Source organism: Papilio polytes, unplaced genomic scaffold (assembly GCF_000836215.1).
Source record: "Papilio polytes unplaced genomic scaffold, Ppol_1.0 DF823923.1, whole genome shotgun sequence".
NCBI lineage: Eukaryota > Metazoa > Arthropoda > Insecta > Lepidoptera > Papilionidae > Papilio > Papilio polytes.
The window spans coordinates 6,081,364-6,097,925 of NW_013525281.1; the positions used below are offsets into that span (position 1 = coordinate 6,081,364).

The 16,562-nt window shown below is 33.0% G+C and overlaps 1 protein-coding gene across 1 annotated transcript in view; it reads right to left on the bottom strand.

Moving 5' to 3' along the window:
* Nucleotides 1–16,562, bottom strand: part of LOC106102059 (hemicentin-2-like) — a 91,840-nt gene that overhangs the window by 20,330 nt on the left and 54,948 nt on the right. The window contains exons 2-5 of the mRNA XM_013281466.1: nt 11,860–11,953; nt 3,221–3,366; nt 2,238–2,318; nt 899–982 (exon numbers count right to left, since the gene is read on the bottom strand). Of these exons, the coding sequence (XP_013136920.1) occupies nt 899–982; nt 2,238–2,318; nt 3,221–3,366; nt 11,860–11,953 (405 nt within the window). The remainder of the gene's footprint in view (nt 1–898; nt 983–2,237; nt 2,319–3,220; nt 3,367–11,859; nt 11,954–16,562) is intronic.

Here is a 16,562-nt window from a genome sequence, read left to right on the forward strand (position 1 = left end):
TTAGTGGTCTTTCTTAGGGAAGATTTAATATTAGTAATAATGTCAGTGTTACTTAAAATACTACTTAGTAATTTCAAGAGAAAGGACTCAAGACCCTTCTATTTCTATTTACACTAGATTTTTTTAAATTATAACCCGTTTCAATTCGCACCCTCGTCCGCGTGAAATAAAAAAAAAAACAGCTTATGTAACTCAGTGATAACGTGGCTTTTTAATGGTGAAAGAATTATTGAAATCGGCCTAGTAGTTTTTGAGTTATTTCAATACATACAAATATCTAAAAATACAACACTTTCCATATTTTTTAATATTATTGTAGATAAAACTTTAATTTAACATTTTTCAGTTTACATATACGATTGTGTATTTTATTGCAATTTAATTCGGCCGCAGTCCGCACCTGCGTTTTGTCGCCACTTGCATAAATAATCGCTGTATAAACATTCATTAACCAAAACAAATTGGTATTTGCGTATTTGAGTTTTAGGACTCATATATCATTAACAACATTATACCCTATTATGAATTCAGGTTATGTCTATTTGTGTTTCGTTGTAGCTTTGGTGTTTTAATGTATTTTTATAAGTTGAAATTTTCAGTACAAAATATCGTTGAACTGTCTTTTTAAATTAAATTTTATTTATTAAAATCTATGCTTGATGTAAAAATATTAACAATAATTATTTAATTTTAAATCTCATAATGTTACACATTTATATCTATACTATCATAAAGAGGAATGATTTGTATTTTTGCATGTATTGAAATAACTAAAAAATTACTAGGCCAATTTTTAAAAATTCTTTTACCATTAAAAACTGACTAAAATAGGCTGTTTTTAATTTCACATGGACAAAGTCGCAGACAACAGCTTTTCTTAAATATTGTCCGTACTTACCTGACACTCGTACGTGCCGTTATCTCTTTTCTGAACAAACTTGATCTGCAAAGTCCAATCCTCGGAGCCTTCCCCGTGTAGGACCTGTGGAAGATATGAAAATATAGTACATGTTCACAAACAGTCACTAGATGGCACTTTTACAAAATTATTGTCGTCAATCAAAGCGGTCGCGGTCGCGGCCGCTTTATATCGCATCGAATATGCAAAATCCTGACATCGTGCGTGAGTCGCAATTTCATTATAATTTAATTATTACACTTACTAGAATCTTAAACATACTAAAAGCAGTAAAACTCGGGACAACTTTTTATTATGATCTGATAATCATGGACATATTAAGGAAAGAGATGTGGAAATTTATTTTCTGTTATAAAAGATATTTAATAGTAAAGGGAATCTCGGACATCAAATAGTCGCCAATAAACTGGAAGCGTTAAATTTAAATCGCACATCATTAGAGCTCCGGAAGCATCAAAAACGAAGCGCAACGTTCTCGGCGATTTCATTTAAAACTAGCGTAAAACGAACGATATCCGATCGAATAATTTCCCAATCAATTGACCAGTCGTTAGTAACCGTCGACAATTTCTAGTTTAAAATACCGCAAAGAATTACATATTCATTAGCTTTGTCCAATGTTCATTTATACAGAAACATTTGTAACAAACTACACATCCGTAATTACGTTTACTGATGTCGTTTTAATTAATACTAAAAAGTGGTTACCGGAATGCAAATTTACTGGCTCTGTATAATAAACATTAATTTGTGAACGCCTGTATGATACTGTTTTGTTTTGACATCTGTACTAATACAGTGACGATTTGTATTTTTTTGTATTGAAATAACTCAAAAACTACCGGATTGATTTAAAAAATTCTTTCACCACTAAAAAGCTACGTTATCAGTAAGTAACACAGGCCATATTTTTAATTTCACGCAAACGAAGTCGCGAGCAACAGCTACCACCGACAGCGTGTTAGAAGGGACCCTGTGCTCGTCTGCTCAACACTGTCAGTTAACGCGTGATATGAGACATTCGGAAAAATATTTACTAGTACATAAATATTAAATAATACATTTGTAGTATCTACACAAAAACATTTAAGAAATATTCAGACAAGGCATAGTGAACAACATTTTTCACCGGTACTTTCTTTGAAAGGTACTATATCAGTTGTCAAGTTTTACTAGTAGACATGTTATATGAAAAACGTCAAGTAAAGGTCAACTATGCCTACTCTATATATATTTTGAATCTCTTGTATTTATATATGTTCATGTTTCTGGTCGTATTTACTATGGAACCAAGTTTTTATAATTACAGTTTTCTTACCTGGAACCGTTCGTCGTTCGTGTATGTAAATTTTCCTGAACTGAGAATGTGCCAGTCGCGCTTCCTAATCCACGATACTTGCTGGAAAAACAATACAACCTTATAATTACATTTTATACCGCCGTATGAACACAGATAAGTGTGTCAGAGTAAAAATCTTACTAATATTATAAATTCGAAATTGCAGATGGATGGATTTTTGTATGAATTTGTAGCCTAAACTGCTGTACAGATTTCGGTGCCATTTGGCATAGACGTCGAGGATATTCTGGAAGACAACATAGGCTATTTACTTTTCTTTTATTTAATTCCACGCGAACACAGTGGCGGGTGACAGTATAATTATTTGTCAAAATGTAACAAATAACAAATTAAATGGTCTCTAAGGGCTTACGTTAGGATAGATTAGAACAATCTTAAAGAGTTTGAACGAACTTAAATATTCTAGAATTATGCCCAGTTTTCTGGTCGAGTACCGAGTAATTTAGTAGGTAAAGTGCTCACTTCTTTATGATGTGATAATCTACTGGACTACATTTTTGTTGTTCACGCTTTCAGTTTCGCTTTCAGCCTTTAATATTTATAAATATGTCGGAGTGACGAGCGGTTCGTAGAATACAATTCCGAAGGTAGATCATGTAACGGTAACGTTCTTCCATTGGGGGCGTGCGTACGCACGCATACGCACTCATTTCGTTTACAAATACGATCGCGTAACATAAGTAACACCATCATTAGCTGACCCTCATCTTAATTGATAACTTCACAACACACTCTAAACACACATTTATAGAGATTAAACCAATTGATTTTATAATATCAAAACGCATCATTCCACCATTGTCATCTGTCATCTGTCATTCTTTCGTCGTTTAGAAATCTATTATACACGATGCACATTCAGCTAGTACTCAAAATTATTAGTTGCCAGTTACTTTAATCGTTCAAAAAGTATTATTAATTTCGCTCCGTTAAATACATACCCCTCGTTCATTCAAGTGTCCGACGAGACAGTGTAGGTAGGCGGTGCCTCCTAGCTGTGCAGTGACGTTGCTCACTGAATTGTTGGCTGTTACATCTGACGACGGCTGCGCTCGCCAACCTCGTGAACGCGACGTGCCATGGTGTCCTGCAATTAAAAGTTAGTAGAAATAGAAAGATTTAACGGAAATAGAACTGATTGCAGATAATTATCGATCGGGATATTGTTCCTTGACTAAGATAATATATAACGTTGTTAAACCTATTGATTTAAATTTAACTGTACTTTATCGCAATAGTGATAAAAATATTCTGGTATAATATAAGGTGAAGAGGTGCTTTCCATACAAAGTAAATAAAACATTTTTCAGATCGATATTATGCTTTAATAATTACATGACAATCTGAAAGTATGTATATGCAAAAAATGTCCCTCCGTCATTATCGTTTAGTCAATTTAAAAAAAAATATATGGTCGTTTAAACAATGCGAATTGTTGCAAATCCTTTCTAGTACCCAGGTTAGATATGTGTGGGCATGTAGAAAATATAATCGGGCTTACATACAGGGTGTTACTAAGAGCGTAATACGCGCCTAGATTAAGGCTGCGGTCAGCGGTCAGTTTACGGTCTCTTGTCGCCGCGAATACGAGCGCGCCTGATATTTGCTCGTTCTCTAAATTACATGTACATTTTCCTTTTTTTTATAAAACTGATATTGCTCGGGTTCAGGGTAATATGGATAATGTTTAGAATAAAATTATTGTGTTTGTTTAGGTTATATTTTAGAGTTTCTGTTGTGTTTACAAAGGTTTATAAGTCGAGTTTATTGGCTGGTGAATGGAAGCGTATTTATACCATTTTTGCTTCGTTCATGTACTTTAACAGTAATAATGAATAGTTTGTCGATGTAAAGTTTATTACGAATAAATTTTTTTTATTAATTTTAGTAAAGTTTGTAACACAGTCAATTGTTTTCTTTATTTCTCCCGTGTCTAGATCGTGACTCGTAAACATGCAAATGAGGGTTGTATTTCCTCGCATAATACAAATTTATACTCTCCAACGATACACTATGGAGACCCGCAATGCGTACGTTATGTATGTTAACGTTACATAAATTCTTATTTATAAAAAAATCTTTAAAGTTTTTTCGGTACAAAAAATCAAATGGATGATAAGTCAATGGCGACATATACCTATCACAAAAACAAAGGGACGTGCATCGTAACGTATTTTATTTGTGAAAGGACAACAAGAATATGAGGAGACCATTAGAAATTCTTGGAGTTCATCACTCTATACGCATATAATAACAATTATCGTCTACATGTTGTGAGGATTGTGAATTTCTATGGACTGAAGATGTTAATTTTCATTGAGATAAATAGTAAGGTACGTTAACCAGTTGTTGACCCATAAATAAAGTTATTTGTATGTGAACGAAACGTTATAATTATTTTTTTCGAAATTAGAGTTGTTCTAGCAAATTATTAGTATCTTAAACAACCCTTATAGTACCAGCGTACGTAGTAATTTCAAATGTAACGTGCATCTAGATTAGGGGTGCGGTAAAGCTTGGCTTTACTGGCACTTGTCGGCGCGTTTACGACCACGGCAGGGCTTTGGCTCGCTGCGGCAATGTGTTTGTCTTTTTCAATTGTAATTATCTTAAGCGTATACGCCTTGCTTTTAATTAAATTTTGAATATAAGGAAATAATCTCAGTGTAAGAGAAAGGGGAACGAAAATATACAAAGGAATTGTTCAAATTACGCTATAATGATGGAAGTTAATAAAATAAGACGCTAAGAAACAATTTTCCTCAAATCTACACTACTTATAATTAAAAACAGTTATAAAAATAAAATACTCATGAATAAAAATCTGTGTGCGATGTGAAAATCCTATATCATTTGTCAGAATGGTTTATACGTTCTTTGCTCGTTACTTTTGAAATAATGTGGTTAAATTAACTTCATTTTAAAAGAGGCATATGCAACTTAATGACTTTTACTCCATTTTTCGAAAGAGCTTTATGAAAGTAAATAGTTTCAGCAAAATCGTTAAGTTTTTTTAATAATAAGTATATATGATGTTTGAATCAAACATTTATATTGTGTTTCATCATCACCAGCTCACTATGCGTCCCCACTAAGGGGCTCGGAACTTACCATATGGGGTGACTAGTCCATGGTCAACCACGCTGGCCCACTGCGGGTTGGTTGACTTCACACATATCTTCGAAGATATGTACAGGTTTGCATTACGATGTTTTACCGTAAGAACGTCTGGTAAATTATGTACATATGAAATTCGAAAATCGAAAATCACATTGGTACATAACGGGATTCGAACCCAGGACCTGCAGATTACAAGTCAAGTGCTTAAACCACTGAGTCACCGACGCTCTATTATGTTATATTGCGTTTAAAATTAGAAATATGTAGATTACACTAAGCAAAAAATCTTTTTAAATCATCTATCGCTTTTTATATATTTTTAGCAAGAATGAAATGTTTACTGCAAATGTTGTTTGATTAAATATTCTTATCGAAATAGTATTCTTGTGCAGACGGGCCGCAATGCGCACTTCAGACGTACGAGCACAAAGTACGGATTTGCTTTTTACGTCACCCTGTTTAGATTGGCTGCGACTTTGACGATAATAAAATTGTCTAGAGTATTTTTTTAAGAATTCTGAAAAAACAACATTAAATAAATGTTAAATTAATACCTTTTGGTACTTTTAAGACGTTTGATTTTTTTATGTTTTACAGATTTTTTTTATTTTGTCGTTCTCTAGACTTTGTCCAATTCTGTTTACGACGAGAATCCCATAGTTTAGTTACGACTTTATGTTTGTGATTTTGTGTGACAGTCAATTTAAACTTTTATAATCTTGTCTAGCGAAAAATGTCATCTAATAACAAGCAATCTAAAGTAGCGTGTATTTAAATTAGACGCCGCAATCTTTGTTATTACGGTCGCAGAATCGTCCGCCGCATGAATCGTAATTGACTTATGCACCAACTTGAATGGAGTTTGTAATATTTGTTTCTAAACGGAAACGGACTGAAGAAGTTACGAAAAGTTTTATTTTTTTATAAAAATGTTTGTATTTGAAGTGCATTTAACAAGTGGCCATTTTATTTGATAATGTAAAATAATTCGTAAGGTAATAAATTGCTAAAAGTTTGCTACAAAAGTTCTTTAAATGTAGGGTCTTCTAACCGACAAACGAAGTCTGGGGTATTTCCTAGTTACATTGTAAGGTAACTAGGAGATACCCCAGTTTTCGTTTTCAAAAGGAAAGAATTTCCTTTTAATGTAGACATATTACCTTGCTGGTAACCCTAAATGCTCATAGCGCCATCCTGTCAATGTCAAAAAGGTGCAGCGATATCGTTGAGGGACTATAAAGTTTTTATAATTTCATGCGGATGAAGCCGCACGGGAACAGCTAGTATTGTTTACTCACAGTAAAATGTAGGTTTAATCAAAATAATAAAAGTGGATACAATTAAAAAACAACAACGTTGTAGGTATATTGTTTTTGTAAATTACTCATACGTACTTTCAAAGCGCTGAACGCTACATTTTAATTGTGTTCTGCTCGTATTAACTAGGTCTTTGTTGATACAGAATGAAAAGATACATATATAAAAAATGTGCATCTGTTATTTATAATGTTGAGTAAAAAAACATGCAAAATTAAGAAGAATTAACAGGAGAGCTACTCGTAGGTACAATTCAAAATTTAGCTTTTATTTTTTTTTAAAAAAATTAATTATGTCCGGTTTCTCAGCTACGTTTAACAATTCGTTAGTGATTTTGGTTCGATAACTTAATGAAATGCGTTTCTGAACTACCTAACTTAAATTTTACTTACTTGAAACATAGGTTAACCTAACGCTAATGAATCACTAGGTAATGATTAAGTAAACGGTCTTTAGAAACCCAGAATTAAAAATTTAAACAGAAAGCTCTGCTTATTCTGTATTTCAAACGTTAAATACGAAAAAAGGTAAGATTTTTTCGTTTTAATAAACTCCCGAAGAAGTTGCAAGGGCTACCTTTTCTAGAATTTATAGGAACAAAAACATCCCACGTTAACCTTTAGTTTCAGCATAGTGTCATAAGTTAACCCCCTGTCACATTTGGCACTTTAGGCTCACATGAAATATGGAAACCAATATCCATTATCCTTGTTTACCCTGTTTTATGTAGACTGGATTGAAGGTGATGTTTACGAGTAAAAAACGTTCATGTTCTTTTTTAAATTATTTACTTATTACGTTAATATGTACTTTAGTGTAATTATATCTCTCTCTGTTTCTTATGTACCCAAAGTGGGGCAGAGGGCTCTACAGTACGCCACCAGCTCGCTCTGTCCTGAGCTCTGCGTGTGGTCTCGGACCATGATAGCCCGATTGCCTTCAAGTCAGCCGCAACTGAACGCCGCGCCGCTAGGTTTGTTATTATACGCTATTGACTAAATGGAGACTAACTTCCATACTAAGCGTTAAACGATTATTTAAGAAGTTTTGTTGCAAAATGTACCATAGATAGCGTAAAAATATAGTATTTTAACGTAATATAATTTACTTCCAAGTCTTCAAATCAATATATTCAATGTTGAAATAACAATTCCTGCGTATCAATAGTATAGAATATGTAAAAGTATGGCCAATATTCTTTCTAAAAGCTATAAAACTCGAAAAAAAAAGTTTAATCAAAGGTTGAATTGTTTCGTAATAAAAGCAGGGGCCGTAGTTCAGTTTTAATCCAGGATTTTCGATTGAACAAACAAATTGCTCTATAGTAACGGACAGACTGTGTTTTTCATTTGGCAGGTTATTAATTATTTTAACTGCTACATTATTTAAAGCTAGCGATGTTTTTAAACGACGGCTTTTATTTGATACGATGTTGAAAGGTTTTTTTTTATAGTTCAATCGTACAAATCGTTTTTACATCTTGTTTCTAGAAACAATAAATACTTACAATCCTTTCCATGTTAACGTTCAAGAACTTATTTTATCAATTGCTTTGTATGCAACCGATATATTGTAGTTCTACAATAATTTGAGTTCATAAAAGGTCCATATGTTTGGCATTTAGCACTTCAAATATGTTATCAAAGTGGCCCAATTTATTTTACAAATACACAGTTCTTAATGTGTATTCTACACTAGGTATTGCTCGCCACTTAGCTTGTGTCAATTAAAAACATATAGCTTATATTACTCACAGATAAATTACCTAACTAACGGTGAAAGAATTTTTAAATCGGTTTAGTAGTTTTTGAGTTATTTCAATACATACAAAAATACAAATCTTTTCCCTTTATAATATTAAGTATAGATTAATAAAGGTAAAAAAAAACAATTGAAAACGCCGCCAATGTTTTAATAATCGGAATGTAATATAAAATAATATAACACTTTGTTTAATTTTCGTTTGTTCCCTTTGTCACGTGGTATGAAAATATTCAAAGCCGAGAGAATTAGCGGATTCGTAGGGGCGTAAAATTAAAATTGTAGCAGCTATTTGTTTGTGTAATATTTCACATTCATTCCCACAAAGTATTCGAGTTTTGAATATAAAAAAAAAATCTAATAAAAGCGCTGAAGTGCACGAGAAAAAGAACCTTATTATACCGATAAAAATAAAAAAAATAATTCCAGTAACTTGAGTTGGGCACAATTGATAATCTTAGTTTATTTTGGGAGTCAAGAAATTTCTATAATTTGCTTTAATTTTGAGTAACCGCTACACAAACAGAAGAATAAAATAGTCATATTATTTTTATTCTCATTGCTGACATGTTTTTGTAAACGTGTTTCGTTAGTGGGAACTCACAGTAAAGCAGATCTCCATGGCAACAGGCGTAAGGTAAATATTATCTTGTTCGTATTTTGGTATTGTCATGGTTAGTATCGTATAGTTATTAATTTGACATCCCTTCTTATGTAACCTTTGAAGGGTGTTATTATTTTCCTTTGTAATATGATCCGAAATTATTTAAGAACCTTTCTCAAAAGCCCTCAAAATGGCTACTGATCAAAGATTTGGTTTTCGTATATTAGATAATGCTCGGGTCCGAAATCCATAATCAACAATGTTTTCACACTAATTGTAATTCTAGGATGGCTACGTCGTTAAGAATATGTAAGAAATCGTTTTTTATAAAGAACTAGCTAGCGCTCGCGACTCCGTCAGCATGGAATTTAAAAAACAAAAGTGAGTAGTCTATGTTTTCTTCCAAATTTAGTCGAAATCCGTTCAGCCGTCTAGGTTAACTTTTAAAAACATCCATCCATCCATCTAAACTTTTGCATTCATAATATTAGTATGATCTAATCTTGCATTGAAGGATGCACTGCTGCGCTTCGCTATTGTTTATAACTGGCGGCGTTTTCTGTGTTTATTAAGATTATGCCTTATTTGGTAGGTAATAAAGTTTACAATAAATGTATTCTGTAATAACATGGTATGGGCGGGTTAAATTAGAGTTCGGTTTGTTGGACATTGTCGTCCGTTTACGACTTGCGAAGCAAATGTTGTATTTTTTTAGTTTTATAGCCATATCGTATTTGTTTAGGTTACGAGCTTTTGTTTTGTGTTAACAATTTAAGTTGTTTTTGTTTCTCTGACTATTATTCTTTTTTGTTGTTTCAGTAGATTTATGTTGAGTCAAGACGTTTTTTATTTTTTTAATGGGATAGTGATAGAATAAGGGATATATAAAAATAAGAGTATCTTTTATCATGTTACTTCGTAAATTATTTAATGTACTTATAATACGCATGAAAAGTAAAAGCGACTTATTTTCAGACAGGTTTTATGAAGCGATATATGACGTATCGGTAACACATTAAATTATTGGATAAAGCTTTTAAAAGTTTCGAAGTTCTTCAGGACTTCTGAAAAACTCATTTCGTTCAACACTTCAAAGTCGCTGCTTTTTTCTCCGACGTCATAAATGAGAATTGCCTCTTTTTGTTACGAAAAGTTTAAGTCATTACGGATTCATACCGGTTAAGTTCAAGTTAGAGTACAGGGCCGCATTGCGTCTATTATTTAGAAATGGTGTTTTTATTTGTTGTACTTTTTCTCTTGTCAAGTGACATGGGTAGACTTTGATTTACTTGTTACGACTACTTAAATAGATTAAATTATAAAATTAAATAAGAATTTTGGTGGTATTATATTTATATTAAAGAATCTAAAGAAATGTTATTTTTAAATCTTAAAATAATACGTTGATGGGAAAATATTTTTTTGACTTACATTACGATATATCAATCTCTTTGACTTTGCTGGCTCTACCGGCCGGAAATGTGGATAGATTTCAAAGGCAAGGAAGCATATCTAGGTCGTGCGATCGCGATGGCCGCTCGGCTGCCCTAGATTTAGTCAAATGTGCATAAAAGCCAAGCGATCGGACTAACGTATCTGCTCTGAATGAATTCATAGAATGAAATGGAAAGATAAATGATTGAAAATTGTTTTTTATGACATTAAAAAGAACTTCTAAAGGATAGAGTTCACGTTCAATGCCACTATAATAATAATAATAACAATTATAATATAATAATTCTAATAGCGAAGAGCTTTGACCAACACCTCAAGAAGCTCTCGCTAGACAGTTGGATTAAGGGCCCTATTCAAAAGGCGTTTATTTTAGAAACCGCAGGAATAGTGAGGAGGTTCCAGTCTCTGCAGCCCTGATCACCGGTTGCTTGAGTCATCGGATTCCGCAGTCGGTGGACTTCTATATTTTTTATAATACGTATTATTTTTTTTAATAAAAAATTATGTAAAATGTATTATATATAAAAATGAGAAATTAAACTATGAGAAATAAAAAATATTAAGTGTAGGTAAATTAATTACTTTTGTGTATATTCAAGTGGGTTTATAGGTTGTTTGTCTAATGTAGCAACATTTTAACTTATCCTTCGACCTAATACATGTTACAAGCCGTAACACGTGTTAGCTAACAGATTAATTAAATCTGATTAAGCCACGATTAAGGAGCTACGTATCGGACGCTACGTTGGGTTCTGAATAATAAACGAGAGAGGACGCCTTTTATATATGTAAGAATGGACTTACTTTGTTGTTAATTAATTTAATAGTTTGAGAAATTCGGTGCGTTGAAAGTGATTTGTACCTTAAATAGGTTTAAAAAGAATAAATCTATTTTTACCGACTTCCCAAAAGAAGGAGGTACTCAAGTCGTCTGTATGTTATATTTTTTTTGTGTGTTACGGCATAACTCCGTCGCTAGTGGACCGATTTTTTTTTTGTGATAATTCTTTTTTGTTATTATTATCTTCTCATATATCTTTATTCCTTAATTTGTATATAATATATTTTACATGCTTTATATAAAGTTGTATATATGTATTTCTTATTTTTATTAGTATAGGACTAATACAAATACATTAAACGAAATTACGTATACGTTATTACATGGAACTAAAACAAACATGCATTAAAAATTAAAGTTTCAAACATCACAAAATCTTACAAAACACTTCCTCCTCTTTGTTGCGCAAACTATCTTATTACTCAAGGGTATTTTAATGCATTATTCAATATATTAAAAGAGAATACATTATTGTTACGTACTGATATCCCCAGTGGAGGATGTGATGAGAGGCAGCATGAAGAAGACGGCGGCGGCGAGCGGCGCGCCCACGCCACCCGCGACGCGCCATCTCATCTGAAACCACAAGATTTATGCGTGTGTAAAGTGGAAGAAACTCTGCTAGTCGTCTGAGGACTGCGCATGACGAAAGCATTTTAAAATCAGGTGATTTTACTGCGTAGAAGACGCATAAAAAGGTGGAAATATTCCTATTTATGTGTGTCTTTGTCTGTCGATTAAGGGTTCGCAACGCAACAGTAATTGCGTATGTCTATGGACAGCGGTTGCTTTGCTTTTTCGGTGAATTAAGTTTGCCGTTCGCTCATTTGCCACCTTATTATAAAAAAGTAAACTTTCAGTTCAGGGTACCTATAAAGTTAAAGTTTGTGGTATAATTATCCTCCTTCTCGGACGGACCCTCGTTATTGTTATTGTAAATGTTTTCAACTTTTATAATAACCGTATTGCTATTAACGCAACCTCGCAGTTTCCTGCGAAAAATTATACAAATCCCGAGCAGTTAGTCCAACTTTGTAATTAGTTTTAATTTTACTGTTATTACTGTTTGTACCGTTTGAAGCAGTTTGAGCGTTTTGACTTAGTAATTTGATGTTTCATCAGTTTTTGAAGGAATTTAACTTCTTGTAAAATAGCAACTGCTTCTGTTTTAAATACTCGTATATTTTTTATATCTTTTGCCCGTGACTTCTTGTGTTTGTGTGTTCATCTAGACTGTATTCTATTTCATGCCAAATTTTATCGAGATCCGTTCAGCAGTATTAGAGAAACGTAGTAATAACTATCCATCCATCCATTCCAACCTTCGTATGTATAAAAGTAAAATAAATGAAATTGTGTATGAGAGTGTTTCTTTTTCCAAAGAAAATCAAAGGGTGGATAATGTTCAACAAATCAAAAGTTACAAACTCCTAACAAAGTAGGCGAATGTAAACTTCGCAACTGATCCCTGGGAATAATGGGACGGCAACTGATTTCGGAGTCAGTTACAGATGTTCTACTCTAGGGAAATATTGCCTCGACTGAGTAACTCAGCTGTCTGAACTGTCTTGAATGATGACAGCCCTTCATTCGTGACGGAGAGACATGATCTAGAGTAATCATGTATAGTGAGATATTATTAAATGTCGTTATAACTTTAAAATATAAATAGATGTATAAGTATGATTTAAACTACAGCTAAATACTGAAACTATAAGAGCGTCTTAAATGATGAGGCCACGCTTTAACAACAAACTTGGTTAATTTGACATCTGTCAGGTAGGTAAACAGTACGAAGTAGTGTTTATGGGTCGTTCCAACATTTAAGAAATATATAGGCGTATATATATATACTAGGCGTAGTGAACGAATTTTTTTCACCAGTACTTTTTCTATCAGTTATCAAGTATAGTACCACCATGTTTCCTTAACAGGTACTAAAACATTTTGAAAAGTTGTAACAAGCTCCATCTTTTGTTATAAAATAAACTAAATAGTGTCACAAAATAAAATTGAAACATTTAAATATTATCTTATCTTATCTTATTGAAAATTAATCATACTAATACTAACATCATAAATGCGAAAGTTTAGATGGATGGATGTTTGTTAGAGTTTGTAGCATAAACGGCTGAACGGATTTCAGTGAAATTTGGTATAGATGTAGAGGATAGTCTAAAAGAATACATAGGCTACTAACTTTTGTTTTTTTTTAATTTCGCGCAGACGGAGTCGTGGGCGAAAGCTAGTTTAAATATAATTAATTACCTTGACATGTGGCTTCAAGGCTGTCAACAGATAGTGATGGTTATGTAAAAAATCTCTCAAGTAAAGTGCCAACAATGCCTACTCTATGTATTTTTTCAATGTCTTTGGTTTTAGAAAAAAAATCAGTATTCGTAACCGAGAACGAACGTGCATTTCGTATTAAAGATTTTAAAGATAGTGAGTACTTTTCAAGAAAGATAAGATGGAGATTGTATAATATTTTATTCAGTAGCTACTTTAAAAAGAAACTTCAAACAAGTTTCGTAACCGTCTCCCGTGTAGGTTGTGACCTAGTTGAACTTGGACCACTTGCTTAGGCAAATTTCTTAAAACTACCTTCGTATTCTGCGAGGTGTTTTAAATTCCAACAATCTAAATTAAGAATTTCATGTTCATGTTAATTTGTGACACTTGAAGACTTATAATATTTCACAATAATGCATACTATAATAATAATAAAAAAAGATTTGGAACTAGCACTGACACTTCTGAATAGATAAAAAAAATATTCACTATTAGAAAGCAAATATTCAGTATTAGAATTTTGTAAATTTGGATGGATGTTCCGTTAAGAGGAAAAAATAGCCTAAAATTAAACTGGCTTTGCTTTAAATACTTAGCTCAAATATCTTGGATTATTGTGAGATCTTAAGTGTACTTGAGGGAAATATAAGTGGCAGTGCAACCTTACTAAAGGATTTTACTCGTTGCTTATTTCTCTAGAGAACTAATGGAAGTTATGGTTAAGATGTAAGTAATATTTATATTTTCTATAACCATATCTATACTTCTATACTTATTATAATAAAGCGTAAACACACACTTCTTTGTTGCCTAAGATGTCAGCAATTACAGCATATTTTTAGATAATACTTTTTTTAACAAAAAGCCCTACACTTACGACACGCTTTGGGCTATATATATTCACACCAATAAACTTAAAACATTTTGAATAAAAACCCTAATGTGGGTAAGAGACCATAAGTAGCTGCCTACATCAAGGAAGGTTGCCATGGTTTGTCATCATGTCATGTCATTTTGACATTAGCAATTGATAATTTGACACATGTAAACAATAAAATTAAATTTTCATTGTTTTATGCGGATGAAGTCGTACGGGAACAGCTAGTTGTTGAATAAAGGTAATAGACACTAATACTTTATCTTTCAGTTATGGATTATTCTCCTCGCGATTTAGACTTTTATCAGTATTTAAACGTATTTTAAACGAAAAGAACGTTAATTTTTGAATGTAAAGGTATGTACAGACTGACGTTACAATGTTATAAGGCGAACATTCATGCAATCAGTACGTAGTGTAACGGGTAAAGAGCATTGTGATGTTCGATGCGAATATCATATCTGTACGCACTTTAACAAATAAAAAATGTAATTTCGGAGTATCCCTTAGTGTATTTTTATCTTATTTTTATTTGAATTATATCAGTATTGTATTCGTAGTTTAATTACTCAACAGTTGTATTGTTTGAAGAGACAAAGGGAAGATCGATAGACGTCCGTCAGCTTGTCACCCCTGACAAACAGGCCACTTACTGCCGGCGCGGCACTTGGACATTTCCTTATAAATGTAATGAACAAAGCCAATAGTTACTTTGTCTTTGGGTCAATGGTGAGTAACTTTAAGTAATTGCTTCTGTATATTTACGATTATTTGAAAGTTTATTTAAGAACTAACTGTAACAAAATTAAATAGCTATTTATGTGCGTTTATACAAAATGATCGAGTTAAAAATTTCTAATTTACATTTGTCCAGTGTTAACAAAACGTATTCATCATCAAAAAAATATTACACAAGCGAAATTAAAGTCGTTAAAACAAATACGACAATGACGAATTGAATTTTTTTAACGTAAACGTTACTCAAATAACTTACAGTTCAAAAACCGGGTCACTTTTTAAACTTATCAAGTATTTTTTTTCACGAGATCCGTCATTTATTCTTTGTAACAGTAAAAACTTTTAACCGAGCTCCATTCCTAATAATAAGCGATTCAAGCATCGAACTGGCGTTTCTTTTCAACCACGGACGTTTGTTAGGGGTCAGTTTTTAACTCTCGAGTTCCATTATAACTGCATTCACTTTAAGTACTGACAATAGATCCTATTGAGTTTTGTTAAGCGAGTTCCATTCAATATAGGGTGAAATTGTTGGTTCCCTTTTAACTATTTAATCGTAATTATAAAGATTGTTTTATCTTTTTTTATATGAGAAAGGGGCAAACGAGCAAAGGTGGTCAACAACGTCCATGGACATCCGCAACACTAGAGGAACTACCGATGCGTTGCCGGCCTTTGAGGAAATTGTAGGCTCGCTTCTTGAAGGACCCTAAGTCGTATTGGTTTGGAAATACCGCCGAGGACAGACCGTTCCACAACGCGGCTGTGCGGGGCAGAAAGTTCCGCGAAAACCGCACGGTTGTGGAATGCCAGCCATCAACATGGTGAGGATGGTGCCTGGCGGTCTGCCGTGTCGTCCGATGACGAAATTCGGCGGCAGGAATCGTTCCTAACAACTCCTGGGAACATTCCCCGTGGTAAATACGGTAAAAAATGCAGAGTATAGATACGGTATAGGTACAAATAAAATTACGTATACGAACATGTATTACATATGTATACATATGTATACATATCCTTAACCTTTAACCATTTTTTCAAACTCATCCTTTACCTGGATAAAGTCGCGGGCAGCCATAAGTCTTGTGAACTCGAAAGGCTGAGAAAGTCCTTAATAGACCCCAAAGGACATGTAAAGCAAACTCCATCCATCATTTATTAGAATTTTATCGAAAACTTTTCCAATATGTTTATTCATTTGAAAGCTTCAATTCCCAGCTTTCTGAGGTAACGTAAGAAAATACTCAGAGAATTTTATTTTAAACACGACAAATAAGC